The sequence below is a fragment of the Trichomycterus rosablanca genome, chromosome 10 (genome assembly GCF_030014385.1).
Source record: "Trichomycterus rosablanca isolate fTriRos1 chromosome 10, fTriRos1.hap1, whole genome shotgun sequence".
Taxonomy (NCBI): domain Eukaryota; kingdom Metazoa; phylum Chordata; class Actinopteri; order Siluriformes; family Trichomycteridae; genus Trichomycterus; species Trichomycterus rosablanca.
In genome coordinates, this window is record NC_085997.1 from 14,190,409 (window position 1) to 14,208,349 (window position 17,941).

The 17,941-nt window shown below is 38.6% G+C and overlaps 1 protein-coding gene across 1 annotated transcript in view; it reads left to right on the forward strand.

Annotated features, from left to right (window-relative positions):
- Nucleotides 1-17,564, forward strand: part of LOC134322055 (PH and SEC7 domain-containing protein 1-like) — a 51,217-nt gene extending 33,653 nt beyond the window's left edge. Inside the window, exons 8-13 of the mRNA XM_063003924.1 lie at nt 3,514-3,686; nt 7,545-7,615; nt 10,786-10,943; nt 12,413-12,557; nt 13,323-13,466; nt 16,847-17,564. Of these exons, the coding sequence (XP_062859994.1) occupies nt 3,514-3,686; nt 7,545-7,615; nt 10,786-10,943; nt 12,413-12,557; nt 13,323-13,466; nt 16,847-17,092 (937 nt within the window). The 3' untranslated portion in view covers nt 17,093-17,564. The remainder of the gene's footprint in view (nt 1-3,513; nt 3,687-7,544; nt 7,616-10,785; nt 10,944-12,412; nt 12,558-13,322; nt 13,467-16,846) is intronic.
- The last annotated feature ends 377 nt before the right edge of the window (nt 17,565-17,941 follow it).

Genomic DNA, 17,941 nt, shown 5'->3' on the forward strand with positions numbered 1-17,941 from the left:
ACATCTCAATCTCTCTTTTTTCTCTTGTGTGAGATAATGCTGGCAGTTTCCAGGCAACAAGCTTGAAGTTTTCTGCACATGCCCGGTCAGACCGGTGTGGTTGTGTGTGTGATTGACCTCTGTACTTATTCTTAGCCTGCCTGTGATGAGCCACTTATTCATTGGTTAACATCCATTTTGGCTGTTCTGACCCTCATGGTAAACTGTAAAATACTGGGGATTCGTATCTCTCACTTTGAAGCTGCACCTAGATACACAGTTTATGCTGCAATACAAAAATAATACAGTGCAGTCAACCATGTAACGATTTGATTGACTTTCAGTGCACTGCTGATCTTAATAGATTCAGTTCACTTCTGACAAGATTTAATTTACCCAACAGTTAGCATAACAAGTTTCCAAGATGTGACTCACAATGTGTAATCACAAATCATTGCAGTATTGTACATGTACTGAGCCCATGGAGCGGCTGGTGAAGAGTGTGAATGTATTCTGGTGATCTGGTTTCAAGCATCTCGTTTGTTCACTGTTTTTAAGGACTGTTTTTAGGAATTTTGCATGTTCTTCATGTGTTTGCTTATGATTCCTCTTGGTACTTTATTCACCCATTATATCAGTAATGGCTGGATTGACTAAAATACACCGATCACCAGCCATAACATTAAAACCACCTCCTTGTTTCTACACTCACTGTCCATTTTATCAGCTCCACTTACCATATAGGAGCACTTTGTAGTTCTACAATTACTGACTGTAGTTAATCTGTTTCTCTACATACTTTTTTAACCTGCTTTTACCCTGTTCTTCAATGGTCAGGACCCCCACAGAGCAGGTATTATTTGGGTGGTGGATGATTTTCAGCACTGCAGTGACACTGACATGGTGGTGGTGTGTTAGTGTGTGTTGTGCTGGTATGAGTGGATCAGACACAGCAGCGCTGCTGGAGTTTTTAAATACAGTGTCCACTCACTGTCCACTCTATTAGACACTCCTACCTAGTTGGTCTTCCTTGTAGGTGTAAAGTCAGAGACGATCGCTCATCTATTGCTGCTGTTTGAGTTGGTCATCTTCTAGACCTTCATCATTGGTCAAAGGGCGCTGCCTACGGGGTGCTGTTGGCTGGATATTTTTGGTTGGTGGACTATTCTCAGTCCAGCAGTGACAGTGAGGTGTCACAACACACACTAACACACCACCACTATGTCATTGTCACTGCAGTGCTGAGAATGATCCACCACCCAATAATACCTGCTCTGTAGTGGTCCTGGGAGAGTCCTGACCATTGAAGAACAGCATGAAAGTAGGCTAACAAAGCACGCAGAGAAACAGATGGACTACAGTCAGTAATTGTAGAACTCCAAAGTGCTTCTATATGGTAAGTGGAGCCGATAAAATGGACAGTGAGTGTAGAAACAAGGAGGTGGTTTTAATGTTATGGCTTATCGGTGTATATGGTGTATGGTACATATTCATTTACTTTGGGTTTCTCCTATATCTACAAATGTTTAATGCTACTTCTGTTTTAGTTGTGAAATATACCTCTGTCCAGATTTGTTGTAGCAGATGACAGCTCCACACTGAAGGTCACAAAGATTCCAATTACAAACAACTCCACTGCCATGATGTTTGTTTATGGATAATCAATCGCTGTGTTTGAGTTAATGTAGCTGTAAGCAATATGTGTGCCTTAATCCACTAGTTCAAGGGGATATCCAAACAATTATTCAGCATCACAATGACTTAAACAACTTATTATGGGTTGTAACAAGTGTGGTGATTGCATGATGCTAAACTGATGCCTTGTAGCTTTAATGCAAAGCTAAAGAAACAATAGTAGACACTACATCTTGATAAGGTTCTTGTTCTTTATGTATGTAGAGCAAAATGCTTTCAAGGTTTTACCAGTCTGGGGTATCAAGTGCCATGTGATTAATGCAGATGGTTTCAAACTGCTAATGAAAAAGCTGGGTATGTCATCGGGATCAAACTAGACTCATTAAAGCTGGTAATGCAAGTAATGATTCTAGATAAACTGTTGCATATAGTGGACAATGCCTTTTACCACCCCCAGGACAATTTATATAAATAAATATATAAATAAAACAGAGGACCACTTTTCGATGGCAGATACAACCATGCTGCAAGAAGAAGCAATAAAAGAGGTTGTTTCTTCTTGTTGCTGTTAGCAATATTGCTCCTTTGCCACGTGTTCAAGTTTTCAAGGTGCTGTTCATGACTGTCAAACAAAAATATTCTGGTAGTGAGTAAACTAATCAGAATTTATATGTAGACTCATCAGTCCACAAGCAGTTTCTTAAAAAGGTTTGTTGCCAACAAGGTATGTTTTTTTTTCCTTGCAATAATGAGAGATGTTGCTGTTCCTGTGCTCCTGTTTTTTTTCCATGAGTATTTTATTTACCCAGTTTCTTCCAATGGTGGAATCATGAAAGCCGACCTTTGTCAAGTGACCTGTTCTTATCAGCAAACAGCCTCCACTAATGAGAAAATTAATTACTGTTATAATTAGGTCTTATTTGGAGACAGTGATATTGTGGGGCTGTGAGAATGATATTTTAAAAATAGCATATATAAAATTTTCTTTAAACCTGTATAGGGAATGGAAATCGGAATGGACCAGAATCTTTTTATGATATTATGAACTGTATATGGTGAACGTGTTACTGATTTTGCCTCTGTCACATTTTTTGAGTGTTGCAGGTGTCCCATTATTTTTTATTTTATTTTATTTTTTTACATTTACAAAATACGACTGGGTTTGTCAGTTCAAACACAAAAAAAGTTTTCTTTGTACTTTTATTAGTTAAATAAATTTTTTTTGTTTTTATTGCATTTTTAAAAGACTTTTCTGGAAATTTTGTTTGTATCATTATTATTATTATTATTATTATTGTTAGCATTATTAGCATTAGTAGTAGAAGTAGTATGACCAATTGTTTATATTATTATTAGTAGTAGTAGTATTATTAGCATTAGTAGTAGTAGTAGTATGACTAATTGTTTATATTATTATTATTAGTAGTAGTAGTAGTAGTAGTAGTATGACCAGTTGTTTATATTATTATTATTATTAGCAGTAGTAATTACAGTAGTAGTTGTACTAGTATGACCAATTGTTGAAAATTCCGTTTAACATTTTGAAAGTATGTTACAAAATATTTTAGGAATTAAATGATATACAGTGTTTGCTTTGTATTAAGGTTCCAACTTGCCAAGTCTAAATTTTCTTGCAAATCTGCAATTTTATTATCCCTTACCATGCAACTGTCGTAACTAAAATTAAAAAGAAGAGGAAAAAGTAATAATAATAATTAAAAATTAGCTTTTTTTAATAAGTTCTATGGCATAGATTGAAAAAGCAATTGCATAATCAACCTCTTAATCTTCAAAATCTTATGGTGTGATTTATATATTTTTCAGACATCATAACATCCATTCTAAAAACCACCAGACTATAACATTCCTTCTAACTGTGTTTTCTCTTGCTGGCTGTAGTGATGAAGAGGAGTTGCGTAAGTCTTTTTCTGAGCTGGGAGAGCAACGTGGAGACACAGATTCAAGGGGTACGAGGTGCACAGGAAGTGAAATGGTTCCATCTTCTGGCAGTTTTCTTTACAAGAAGGGTTTTCTGGTGCGGAAATTCCATGCGGACTGTGATGGCAAAAGAAGTAGGTTTCATTATTTACTTCTTTCAGTTTGAATAAAGACAGCAATACAAGTTCAGGTCTTTTAAATTCACATCTAGTTACCAATCTAATGTTTTACATCTGTAATTATGATAACTTGCTGTTTATACTAAATACAAACCCCATTTCTTTTCGGAACCGTTGGATTGTTTAGTAAAATACAACAAGAATCTGTGATTTGTTTATTTTCTTGAATCTTTATTTAACTGACAAAAGAGAAGATTTAAAATTTTACAACAAATGCAACCTGAAACTCTATTATGCATAAAGCCGTGAATTGGTTTTGTGCAAAAAATATTCTGAACCTGGACTCATATCAGATGGACCAAAAGACAGTGGAAACGTGTGCTGTTTTCAGATTAGTCCACATTTCAACAACAGATGTAGAGTTTTCTATGCCATAGAGAAAAAGAACCATCCAGACTGTTATCATGTCATGTAATGGGGTGCATCAGTGCCCACACACGGGTGATTTTTATATGTGTGAGGGTACCTTTGACATGTATATCAAGGTGCATGTTGGGATTTTTGAAAGACATGCTGCAATCAAGGTGACGTCTTTTTCTGGGAAGTTCAGAGACAGAGTGTGTGAGCTTGACCAGTCTGTCTGCAGTCCAGATTTGTCTAATGCCTAGTTCACACTACACGGTTTTTGCCCAGATTTTCGCTCGCCGACTGGTCCGCGCAAGATCTGCCAGCTCGGAAGCAACTCGGCGTTCGCTCTGCGATGGAAACTCAGCTCTCAATCGCTATGTGTGAACTACCCAACAACTCGATCCGAGCGGCTTGCTGAAATGCTGAATTATATATCTAGCTTGTCAAATATCTGGATATGAGTCGGCCGACTGGCAATGAGTGCGGTGTCGAACAGCCAATGAGAACGCAAGATACGGGGTGAGGGGAAACGCGGGGTAGGAGTGTAAAAAGATGGGACAGGGGCATAATATAGTTTATATCATAATACATCGGCACACACACAAGTTTTACAGTATTTCTGACCTTATCGTTCTCTACAAAACATAACACCAACACTGCATTGCAAAAAATATTTATTTACCTCCAACTCACTATAGAACAATCCATGCTGTTCACGTAGCCAAATCCACTCAGATTAATTTTTTTTTCTCCTTTATTTCATGCTGCACATCAGCGCACAAACTTTGATCACTCGCTACTTGTTGACGTGCATTTTTGGACGTGGTATCATTAACCCCTTGTCACTTCTCGTTTTTGTTTTCGTGACAAAACGTAGTTTGGGAGACCGGAGAAGCTCGTCTGCGATTCCAGTTGGTGATAGTTCGTGTAGTGTGAAACCCCATATCACCGATCAGTCGTGTAGTGTGAAAGCCACACCGACTTGAAAGACTCCTTATTACAAGAGATCCAGTTGTGTAGTGTGAACTGTACAGCGACCTGACGACTAGGAAAGTTGTGTAGTGTGAACTTGGCATAAGTCAGTCACCAATGTTAGGCCATTCACAATTCTCATTCTAGTTGATCTCAAACCTTTTTGGAAAGGGTCAGGTTCAAACTTACCTAACTTGGCAACTATTTCTTTATAGTTCCCACTTTATACACGTGTGCGTAGAATGCCCTAAATACACAAAGGACAGACAAGAAGTGCACATGCCTGAAGCCATAAAAGAAATTCTCACACAAGACAACACAAGAACACAGTTTTAACATACCTCGCAGCCATAAAAATGAAAGTATAAAATGTACCAAAGTATAAACACAAGATGAAGTAGACAGATATATAATACTCGGCTCTGCCATTAAATGACACATGTGTCTAACATGGCATAAAAACCCCAAATAAATAAATGATACACATGTGCAGGGGAAAAAAACTATTTCAGATTTAAACCTGTGACACATGAAGGTGCAGTCCAGATTCTATACTGACAGGCTTTTGGTCCTTGTTGCACTCCAAAGTGTTTTGTTTTGTTATTAGGTTTCCTTTCACCAGAAATAAGGGGCATGATTTATTAAATAAATGTACGATTAATTATCGCAACGAATGTCTCTACTGCTCAGTCAGTTTTAGTATGCTTTACATGCTTGGCATTTTACATTGTGGTCTATGGCTTGGCTGTTGTAAACCAATCAACCAAGCTTTTGGCAACACTTGTTATGGTTTTGCTTCAAGGCAGTTTAAAACTTTGTAGTGAGTGTTGCAACAATAATTGATTTAACACTTAGTTGTCCCATTGTGTGTTTGTGCTGTTGAGCTGTTTGAGCTGTTGCTGCTGTTACATGTACAGTACCTAAAATTAAATATCATGGAGAAATGTAAAGAACCCAAGGTGGCATGTTTTGACAGTTCCATGTTAATGTCACTGAAAAACCAACTTTACTCTCAGTGTTTGTCTATGGAGATTCCATGATGGTTTTTATTGTATGCAGTTATTAAAAAACAGATGTTGTTGATTTCACTCATTTCAAAACATAATAACATACCTTTGGCCAGGTGAATTATTTGCTGTGAAAGTTTACGAGACTTGTAAGTGGCATGTATGTCAAGATTATTGGTAATTCACGTTTTCTAAAACTGTTCTTTTTCTGTGAATTATTGAAACACATACTTATTTGTCCAAAAGAAATGATAAATTATTAATTACAAAATTCACCATCACAATAATGATCTGGTCTTACTGTATATCTGCACTCCTTTAAAGTAACCTTCTCCAGCATACTAGTACAATGCTGTGATCATTGTGCTACACCTAATGTGCAACACCTCTTACAATGTGATCACTGTACTACACTAATGTGATCAATATCTTTTACAATGTGATCACTGTACTACACTAATGTGATCAATACCTTTTACAATGTGATCACTGTACTACACTAATGTGATCAATACCTTTTACAATGTGATCACTGTACTACACTGTGATCAATACCTTTTACAATGTGATCACTGTACTACACTAATGTGCAACACCTCTTACAATGTGATCACTACCTTTTACAATGTGATTACTGTACTACACTAATGTGCAACACCTTTTACAATGTGATTTTACATTGTTATCACTGTACTACACTATTATGCAGTACCTTTAAAACAGTTCAATATTTATTGATATTTATTTTAACTGTTATTTTTTGTACATCTACATTTCTATTTTTTAATATACGTATAAAAATTTTTTATCTCTATACTCTTGAAGATTGCAAATTCCCCCTGTAGAATAATAAAAGGCTGTCTTATTTTACCTATTTTATTAATTACTGTAATTATTTAGGAACTGAAGATAATAATTAAGTGAAGTGTTCCGGAAGTCATTTTTGCCCATTCTTGCTTGAAACTGTACAAGAATTTAGCTGCCTGACTATCTGTGGTCAGCATTGTCTGATGCACCTTTTCATGACGTGTCATTGATTTTTAATAGGAGACAAATCTGGACTGCAAGCAATCACATCTAGCACACACACACAGACACACACACACTGTGGCTATGAAGCCACATTGTTGCTTATGGATAACCTGAATCTTCTTAAGAAATGATGTTAAGTAGATGGTGAAAGGCCTAAATTATTTAAGAAACCCTGATTCAAAAAAATTTCCTGCCAAATGATGGTCTACTATCTAGATATGCACTCTGTCTCACTGATTCTAAGGTTTTGCTGTCAGACAAGACCATTTGCAGGTCAAGTTGTGTTTGACCAGACATCCTTAATGCTCAAATTGCCTTTATGCAGTGATGAATTGAAAAAGATTAGAACATCACAGGTGATCTTTTAAGCCATTTGTCTTGGTATCCACAGTTAATGAGACGGTTCGTGGTTCTTTGTTGGTAACAAATTAACAATTTATCTTGTGATTTCTAGCTCCTAGAGGGAAAAGAGGTTGGAAGACATTCTATGCTGTTCTGAAGGGTCTTGTTCTTTACCTGCAGAAGGTAAGAATGTACTGACATTTTTTAACTTTTATTAGTAAGGCAAAAATAGGACTCGATTAAGGGTTTTCAACCTTTTTAATACAATCACTTCAACATCTCCTCAAGAGGAAAAACCTGATTAATCATTTTATATACAATTATAAACATAATAATTATTGTAATTTGTTTGCTTTTTATTCTCCATATAGGATGATGTCTAATATACACTATAGATTTTTTGTAATACAAAGATTTCTATTAAAAATAAGGCAATGCCCTGTCACAGTATCACTCAATAGGATTGCTATGATAATCACACATTGGTTAGGGCTCCTTTACTCATATTTATGGAGATTTTCAATTCTGAAAGCTCTAGAATCAATCTTTCATAATGGAAGGTAACACACAATATACACAACAATATTCTTTATTCAAATGTATAATATTATTACAGATCAAATTCATTTACATTATGAAAAGGCAAATGACATCAATGATTGAACGAGACAATGTTTCTTGAGACCATCAATTACTATATATTATGGGTTACTGCAGTTCAGTAATATATTGATGATATTTTGCAATACCACCATGTGACCTAGGTTATAAGTATGATGGCACTGGAAATTTAACAAACATAACATTTTTATATTATATATTATTATATAATTATTTTAAATTATTTAATTTGTACTTTGGGCGGCTCGGTGGGTAGCACTGTCACCTCACAGCAAGAAGGTCCTGGGTTCGAATCCCAGGCGGGGCGGTTTGGGTCCTTTCTGTGCGGAGTTTGCATGTTCTCCCAGTGTCTGCGTGGGCTTCCTTCTTGAGCTCCGGTTTCCTCCCACAGTCCAAAAACAAGCAGTCAGGTTAACTGGAGACACTGAATTGCCGTATAGGTGAATGTGTGTGTGTGTGTGTCTGCCCTGCGATGGACTGGCGCCCGTCCAGGGTGTTACTGTGTGCCTTCCACCCATTGAAAAGCTGGGATAGGCTCCAGCACCCGACAAACACTTTGCTGAGTAAAATCTTATAAAAGCTAAAAAATTGTATATATTGTGTACTGATGAGACAAGTTGGCATGGCAGGTAGCAAATAAATACCATTTACTGACTCTAACAATGTTAACATTAAAAGAAACATTCTCTGCATATAAAATACATTTTAACCTCTTCAACACTTATTAAAAATAATGCAAATGACAGAAGCTCTGCACTGTACATGTGTGATATTCAAGTTTGGTTCTCTAAAGTCCGTGCACTACTTCAGTTTTTAAGGCAGGGTTTTAAACAATTAGTGGTTAAGGTACTGAACTAGTAATCGAAAGGTTGCTGGTTCAAGCCCCACTACTGCCTGGTTGCCACTGTTGGGCCCTTGAGCAAAGCCCTTAACCCTCAATTGCTTAGACAGTTTACTGTCACAGTACTATAAGTCGCTTTGGATAAAAGCATCTGCTAAATGCCGAAAACGTTAATGTAAATGTAAACTTTTTCCTCTACATTTCCTTCTTTGCTTGCACATAGCCTTTTAATACCCCCTTTAAGTCGTAATAATTCTTCATGAACCTACTGACAGGCGCTGTCAAACGCGTAGTTGTTAAACGCCGCTTACGTGGCGCAGCGGTAAAAACACACGCTGGAACCAGAGCTGGGATCTCGAATACATCGTATCGAACCTCAGCTCTGCCCGCCGGCTAGGCTGAGCAGCCACATGAACAACGATTGGCCTGTTGTTCAGATATGGGCGGGAAAAAGCCGGATGGGGTCTCTCTCTCATGACTGGTGAAATTACGACTCTGTTGGCTGATTGATGGCATCTGCACAGAGATGATAAAAGAGTGCTCTTAAGGTGTGTCTCTCCGTACACAGTGCTGAGCTGCACTGCACTCGTCAAAGTGTAGGTGATAAGATGCATACGGCATGCTGCCCACGTGTCGGAGGGGGCGTGGGTTAGCTTTGTTCTCCTCAATCAGAGCAGGGATCGGCATAGGCGGAGAGGAAGCATGATGCAATTGGGCAATTGGACGTGCTAAAAGGGAGAAAAAGGGGAGAAAATGCATAAACAAAATAAATTTAAAAAATTGGAGTTAAACAGTCTTCAAAAAGTCACATAAAGAGGAATTTATTCTTATTGACTAAACAACATGTTGGCTGATGGTAGTTACATTAATGGCATTTAGCACTTTTAACACTTACAATATTAGCGACTTACAATTTTAACCTAATTAAATCCAAGCAATTGAGAACCCAATATTGGTAATTTGGCAGTGGTGAGGGCTTAAACCTGTGAAATTCTGATTATCAGTCCAGAACTTCAATCACTGAGCTACTACTGCCCACTATTTACTAACCACTGATTTACTTGTAGTCCACAAGTTAATTTTACCAGATATGGGCTGGCATAAAAATGATTGATTTTAATAAGGGCCAAGTTGTTATACCCAGATCTTTGAAACAGCAAGGGGGGCTCACAGGCAGCCATGGCGAACACCCATAGTCAGTGGTCTGAGGTGGGACAAGCCACGAACTGCCAACAAGTTGCTGTGTTGCCAAAACTCATTGATGCCAGAGGACAAGAAATCTATGGCATATTAGGATCAACAGAAGTGCTACTGTAGGTGAAATTGCAGATTATTTTAATACTTGTGACGAGGCAAAAAGTGTCACAAGACTGTGAATCAAACCGTTCTATGTATGGGGCTGCATAGTTCAGGCCAAATAAAGGACACCTACAATGGGCTTGCAGGCATTAGAACTTTAGAACTGTATATCAGAGCAATAGAAAAAAGTCGAATGGTCCAGTAAATCCTGCTTACTCCAGATCTTGTGGGCAGCCAGGCACATGTGCATTGTTTACCTGTGAAAGAGATGACCCACCTTGTATCATACAGAAGGTGTAGGACCTGCTGGTAATATCCAAGTACCACATACCCCATGAACTCCTTCCGAGGTCTTGTGAAGTCCATGTGTGAGTGTAGGTGTGGCAAAAAATGTATAAAACATATAATATGTGCCGTAACATCTGCAAAAGCAGTTTTTGAATTACATTTGGCAAAAAAAACTGCAATTGTGCATTAAAATGTATAATTTTAAATGACCTAACTTTCCACTGTTGTGATTGTGACCAAGTTTAACAGGTGTATAAATTCAATAAATTCAAAAACAACTTAAATACTGTAAATACTGTTTCAGGGAGAGTATCGTCCTGACAAGCAGCTGTCTGATGACGATCTGAAGAATGCTGTGTCTATTCACCACTCGCTTGCAGTCAGAGCCAATGACTACCACAAACGGCCCAATGTCTTCTACCTGCGCACAGCCGACTGGAGAGTCTACCTGTTTCAAGCCCCGTCAGTACCACACCTACATTAATGCCTCTTTTCACTTTAGTTATTTAGTTATTACAGAAAAGAGTAGACACTATGATACTTGAACTGGTTGTGGTTGTGTGAAATATCATACAACATAAAGTTTTGTGTGTAGTCCTGTGTGTAGCTGATTAGCCAAAATGTGGTATGTGGTATGTGATATATGCTTCTTTAATTTTTTACTGGAACTATAGGAACTTATTTAGTTTTATTCTGGAACAACACTGGACTTCCCATGTGAAGGTGAACCTATTTATTATTACTTCATCCAGGAGCAAAATGAAATATTGCTTTTATACAGAGAATTATCTCCTATATATCTCAAATGCTAAAAAATGTATCAAGTGGAAATATTAAACTGATTGGAGGTTATAGAACACACACACATACACACAACATGAGATAAAAGATGAAAAAATAAGATGCATCTCCATATAGGATGTAACTGGGACAAACTGCAAGTGGAGCAGAACAAGTTCTCCTGAGGGGCTGTATACATTATGTATAAATTATATATACACTGATCAGTCATAACATTAAAACCACCTCCTTGTTTCTACACTCACTGTCCATTTTATCAGCTCCACTTACCATATAGAAGCACTTTGTAGTTCTACAATTACTGACTGTAGTCCATCTATTTCTCAAAATACTTTTTTTAGCCGCTTTCACCCTGTTCTTCAATGGTCAGGACCACCACAGGACCACCACAGAGTAGATATTATTTAGATGGTGGATCATTCTCAGCACTGCAGTGACACTGACATGGTGGTGGTGTGTTAGTGTGTGTTGTGCTGGTATGAGTGAATCAGGCACAGCAGCGCTGCTGGAGTATTTAAACGTCGTGTCCACTCACTGTCCACTTTATTAGACACTCCTACCTAGTTGGTCCACCTTGTAGATGTAAAGTCAGAGACGATCGCTCAGCTATTGGTGCTGTTTGAGTTGGTCATCATCTAGACCTTCATCAGTGTTCACAGGACACTGTCTACGGGGTGATGTTGGCTGGATATTTATGGTTGGTGGACTATTCTCAGTCCAGCAGTGACAGTGATGTGTTTAAAAACTTCAGCAGCGCTGCTGTGTCTGATCCAATTATACCAGCACAACACACACTAACACACCACCACCATGTCAGTGTCACTGCAGTGCTGAGAATGATCCACCACCCAAATAATACCTGCTCTGTAGTGGTCCTGGGAGAGTCCTGACCATTGAAGAACAGCATGAAATGAGGCTAACAAAGCATGCATGGAAACAGATGGACTACAGTCAGTAATTGTAGAACTATAAAGTGCTTCTATATGGTAGGTGGAACTGATAAAATGGACAGTGAGTGTAGAAACATGTAGGTGGTTTTAATGTTATGGCTGATCAGTGTATATAATTGTGTTATGATGATGTGTTATTTGAAGGTGTGTGTGTGTGTGTGTGTGTGTGTGTGCGTGCAGGAATGCAGAACAAATGCAGTCTTGGATCACCCGCATCAACACCATTGCTGCCATGTTTTCAGCTCCGCCCTTGCCAGCTGCCATTGGCTCACAGAAGAAATTCAGCCGCCCACTGCTGCCAGGCTCTGCCTCCAAACTGTCACAGGTCATATGATTATTGTATGAATAATGAGAGGAAAAATAAAGGATTGGATCAGATTTTTTGCCTCCTGCTCTCCTAATGCAACCATTTTATTTATCCATGCTTGGAACTTTGCTAAGGATAAACTGATATGTCTCCCTCTAATGGCTGTGTTCATATAAAACTATGCGTCTTCTGTACGTATTTGTGATCGCAGCCTGGGAGTCAGAACTTCTGCAACTCAGACACTGCTTTTACCAGCAGCATGGCTCTTAGTACGAAACCACATGAGCTCACTAGAGTTTCACACAACAAATATTAACATAGAATATTTTATACAACATAACCTATAACATTAGCTTAACACTTAACTAACAGTTAACTAGTGTTTAGTGATCCTTGCTGACCAATTGATTTAAAATTCTTTTAGTGAAAATCATATCCACTTTATGAGAATACTTATTTTCTTGTTTTTCTAAGGCTGGGTGAGATCACTGTCCTACTCCCTCCTTCGCCAAGTCTGAATAGTAAGATAACTAGAAATATTCGGAAAAATAAGACAAAACTATAGAATGAAATACAATTTTAAAGACATAAAATTAATAATAAAATAGAGTTATTTAAGAAAATAACTTATTTTTGTCCAACAAACGACAAACTCAACCAACCAAATCATTAACTAAATCATTTTAAAATGCCATGAAGGTTATTGCCCTGAACCAGGGATTTATTTATAGAAGTGCCTTGACCCTGACCAGTTTAATGAATGTTTTGTGTATGTGTGTGTAGGAGGAACAGGTACAAGCTCACGAGACTCGTTTTCATGCCATCTCCACTGAGTTGGCCGAGCTCCGCTCGTACCCTCCAGACCGAAAGGTCAAAGGTCGTGAGCTGGAGGACTACAGACTCAGGGAGGAGTATCTGGAGTTTGAGGTGAGAGACAGAATAAACACTACACTCTCTTTCCTGGAACTGTAGTGTATGTGCAATTAGCACAGTTGAATTTTCAACTGTCAATGTGTTTTCCGCTGCTGGGGGATCTCTGATTGCAGTCGAGGTGGGTATATTGCTGCTCACGCCTCCTCCGACCTGCGCGCAGCCCTTAGTGGAACCCTTTTTCACCAATGTACTCTGCACAGGTGCCTCTCTGTCTGCCAATCAGGGTCCTTACACAGCATTTAAAAACCCTACCCACATAGTCCGGTCATCCCGCCCTAGCAGAGACGTATCTGCTGCAGGCACTGCCAATTATGCCTGCTAGATGGCACCCAGCCGACCGGTGGCAACGCCGGGTTTCGAACCGACGAGTTCAGAAACTTGGCACTGGTGTGCCAGCGGAATATCCCGCTGCACCACCTGGGCACCTCACAGTTGAAATGTTTTCTTATACTGTGGAAAAAACTAAATGTCTGTTAGTGAATGTTTCAAATATGCCATAAGGGCTTTTTAGGGTAAAGTTTGGTTTTTCTTCCTGACCTTGGCAAAAGGCCACTGTTCCATGTTTATATATTACAATTATAATAACAAACTTAAATACTAAGAAAGTGGGGCTGTGGCGTTGCCCAGGTGGCACAGCGGGATATTCCACTAGCTAGTTGAAATTGCAGCTCTGCTACTAGGTCTGCTGTGTGAGAAAAGACTGTACTGAAGGGGGTGGGGTCCTCGGCGCAGTGTAGGGACTCTAGTTGGTAGCCTAAGGTACCTGTACAGAAGTGGAGAAGCGTAGAAAGCAGTGTGTGACTCGATGCGCGGGACTGGCCTCACACACAAATATACTGAAGTATGAAGTATGGGTATTGTTTACTTAAAGTTGCAACAGACTTCTACTGTCTGGTCAACACCAGCAAAGTGGCAAAATAATATGAAAAACATACAGTATATTATTAACATACAGCCTGCTTTACATGTCACAAAGGAGGTGTGTACCAGTGGCGGCTGCTGGTCTTTCAAAGAGGGGAAGCTCATTGTCGGCTTAAAATTTGTCAATTTATTTATACATAAATTCTGCCATCCGTTCCTTTTCAAAATGGCCTGTGATCCTGTTGAAGAAATGGGTTGCAGTTTGTCTTTCGACTTCACTCGCAAAATCCATGATGGGACCGAAGCGACGTGTGACGGTGTAGATCTCAAAATAGCTGTCAATCAAAACGGGATTCAGCCTTTCGACTGATCCTCCAATCATCTTGCAGAAGCTCAGCGTCCAGACCCGCTCACAGCTCCATTCACCTTCAGAGACGCTCAGCGTCCGGGGGCGGGACAAAATCATGGCATTTATCCAATGACCGGCGAGTTTCAAAGCAATGAAAAAAAAACGTTCCATGCAGTCCCGTTGAAGTGAATAGACGCTCAGCTTCTATGGGCAAATGCATTGATGCTACGGGAATGTATGAGAATTTAACAAAATCGAGTCAGTCAATTTGTGATAAGTAGCTGATTCTGAATGAACTCGTCTTCGAGATGAACGTGTTCTAACGCATTTGTAGTCAATGAAATGTTAACACAACTGTACTGTACATATTTGACCATTTAATTTTTGACATTTTAGGGGAAGCTGAGCTTCCCTTGCAGTCTTAGAGAAATCGCCACTGGTGTGTACTAGCCTTTAGATCTTTTCATCCATTGTGGGTGTCATGCAACCAGCATCGGCCACTAGAGAGCACAAGGAGATTGTATCCAAACTGAACAGGGGCGATTTCCATGACATGCATTTCTTCTACATGAAAACAGTTTACTTTTTATTGTATTTAGCAGGGGTGTCAAATATTTCTCAATAGGGCTGGCTCGATACCACTTTTTTAAGTCTGATACCGATACTGCAAATTGAGTATCTGCCAGTAACGATACCAATCTGATACTGTCATTTCTCCTCTCAAACAACTAAGCAGTAATAATACATGTCTCAATGCACCATGGTTAAACTAGCTATCTAAATAACAATGCTCAGACTGGGAAACAAATATTCTAAAGGAAGAAATACAGAACCTACAACATCATACTCATGCAAAACTGCTGTTTTTATTTGAACTTTTACACACAACACTTTTACATGACAACCGCGCTACTAACAGGTTTTACTTATGTTCAATCTGTTGTTTAGGTGACACATCTTGCTTTACTGGGTGTTGTCCAAAGTGTCTACAATTGGAAGGTGTGGATGTCAATCAAATGCGATGGACCAATTAGAACTGACGCAGAGTTTGGTTGAGATTTTTCAGTTAAAGTTCTATCACGTTTTTAGATGATTAAAAAACAAAGCACGCTTATTAAAAACCCTGCTGGATTTTGAAGAGGACATCTGTGGCTAAACGGAAATGGTGTAGTTTGTTATATTTCATAACACTAATGGATTATTTTGATTGATTGATTTACTTAATTGATCCCCGAAGGGAAATTGCGGTGTAGCAGCAGCAATTACAATTATTACAAACATCAAACAAACTTCACACAACGACATTACAATGGGGTAGGAAAGAACAAGAATTAAGATATAAAATCTACAAAATAGATAAAAAAGAAAATAGAATATAATAATTTAAAAAATAAGAATATAAAACATCTACCTAACAGAACAAAAAATAAAAAACTGAAAAGGAGGGAGCCTAGAGGTGCAGTTACATAAATTGTGCAGTTAAAGCTGTGCAAATAGGAACATTACTACGTGTAAATTCGTTGAGGATGTGAGATATCTCCAAGCTGGGACAGGATAGGTTTTCTTTATCTTAGGTGAGCGATTTATCATTTATAAAGCATTTTTTTATTGTGTTTAAACAGTGTTTTTAGATGTGGCAGTAGTAGATGATTTTTTTTAAATGCTAAAAGTTTAGGTAGATCAGTGTGTTTTTAATTTCTAAATGGCCTTATTTACATTAAGTGTTATTTACATTAAGCAACAGTAAGGATCGGATTACATGTTTTTTTTTTCCGATGTCCAATCCAGTGATTTGGGCCAATATCGAACCGATACTGAAGTATCGGATCGGTGCACCCCTATTTCTCAACATCACTTGTTGCTAAACCGCCTCAGTTAAACACTGATGTAGAAACACCGCCATCTAGTCACAAAATCAGCACGCACTGTGGGAGATGCAGTTTATGTATGATTTTACAGTGTATTTTAAGGTAATCATACGTCTTTTAAGCTCTCGTGGACCACATAAGAGGACGTGGTGGGTCGGATTTGGCCCACGGGCCTTGAGTTTGACACTTGTGGTATATAGTATTCAGATATCAAACTCCATCTGGATAAAGTGGTTTTGAGTGAAGTTGGTCTTGATGCTCAAGAGATTTTTTTGTTTGTGTTCTCTTTCCATTAGAACAATCGCTATGAGACATACAGCATGCTCCTTAGAGCCAAACAGCGCTGTGACACTGAAGATCTTGCTGTATTTGAGGCCATGCTGCTAGAGGAGGGCTCTTTGCAGAGGGTTCAGTCCAGCCCCAGCCTCCAGGAAAGTAGTGCCACCTGCAGTGCCAAGGACAAGGCTCCAGCTGGCACGGGCAATGGCACCAACACCAACCACGGCCAGAGACACAGCTACCGTCAGGCCGTCAAGAAGTGAAGTGCCATTTCCTACTCAGGAAGCTGTTTGTGCTAGTAAGGAAGTGAGGTCATTCTCTTTCCTGTCCGTCATTCCTGCTCAATGTGCTGGAAGGAGGTGGCACTGATCCTGAATGAGTCTGACTGTGTGGAGGTGATGGTGGATGACGGTGCAGTACAGGTTGCTGTGAAGTGATGTGAAGGTGATGGTGTTTATCAAGGGCTGAACTAAGGAACAGAACACATTTATTGGCACATCAGTTTTTCATTTCTGTTTTGTAATGATTCACATTCTCCGATCTCAGATTGCATCTTATTATATACATTATATATGGGCCAATATTGCTTTGTACCTTTAAAATGACTGTTTGCACTGCAGAGTCTGGAAAGTAGTCATGTAGAGGCCGTTCACACATTTAGTTTGATCATGTGGAGATCTGTCTTTTCAGTCTTAGCCCCTTTGTTAAATACAGGTTTTGTCACATTCCAGATTGCAACCGATTGCATTTTGTTAATATCAGGTCTGCAAGAAATGTCTCTCCTTAATTTGAATGCATGATTATTAAATAAGTAGGTGGGCGATATGGCTAAAGTATAATAGATATTATATGTATTATAATATACTGTATACCACAACATTTAGGCATTCTGCTAATGTATTTTTTTTTTTAATTATTAAAAAACAGGCTTGAACTATATGATATAAAACTGAACTAATTACAACCCCTATTCAGAAAAAGTTGGGACAGCATGGAATATGCAAGTAATAAAAAAAACACATAGTTTCTTACATTTACTTTGACTTTTATTTGATTGCAGACAGGATGAACCTGAGATATTTCATCTTTTATCTGCTCAACTTCATTTCATT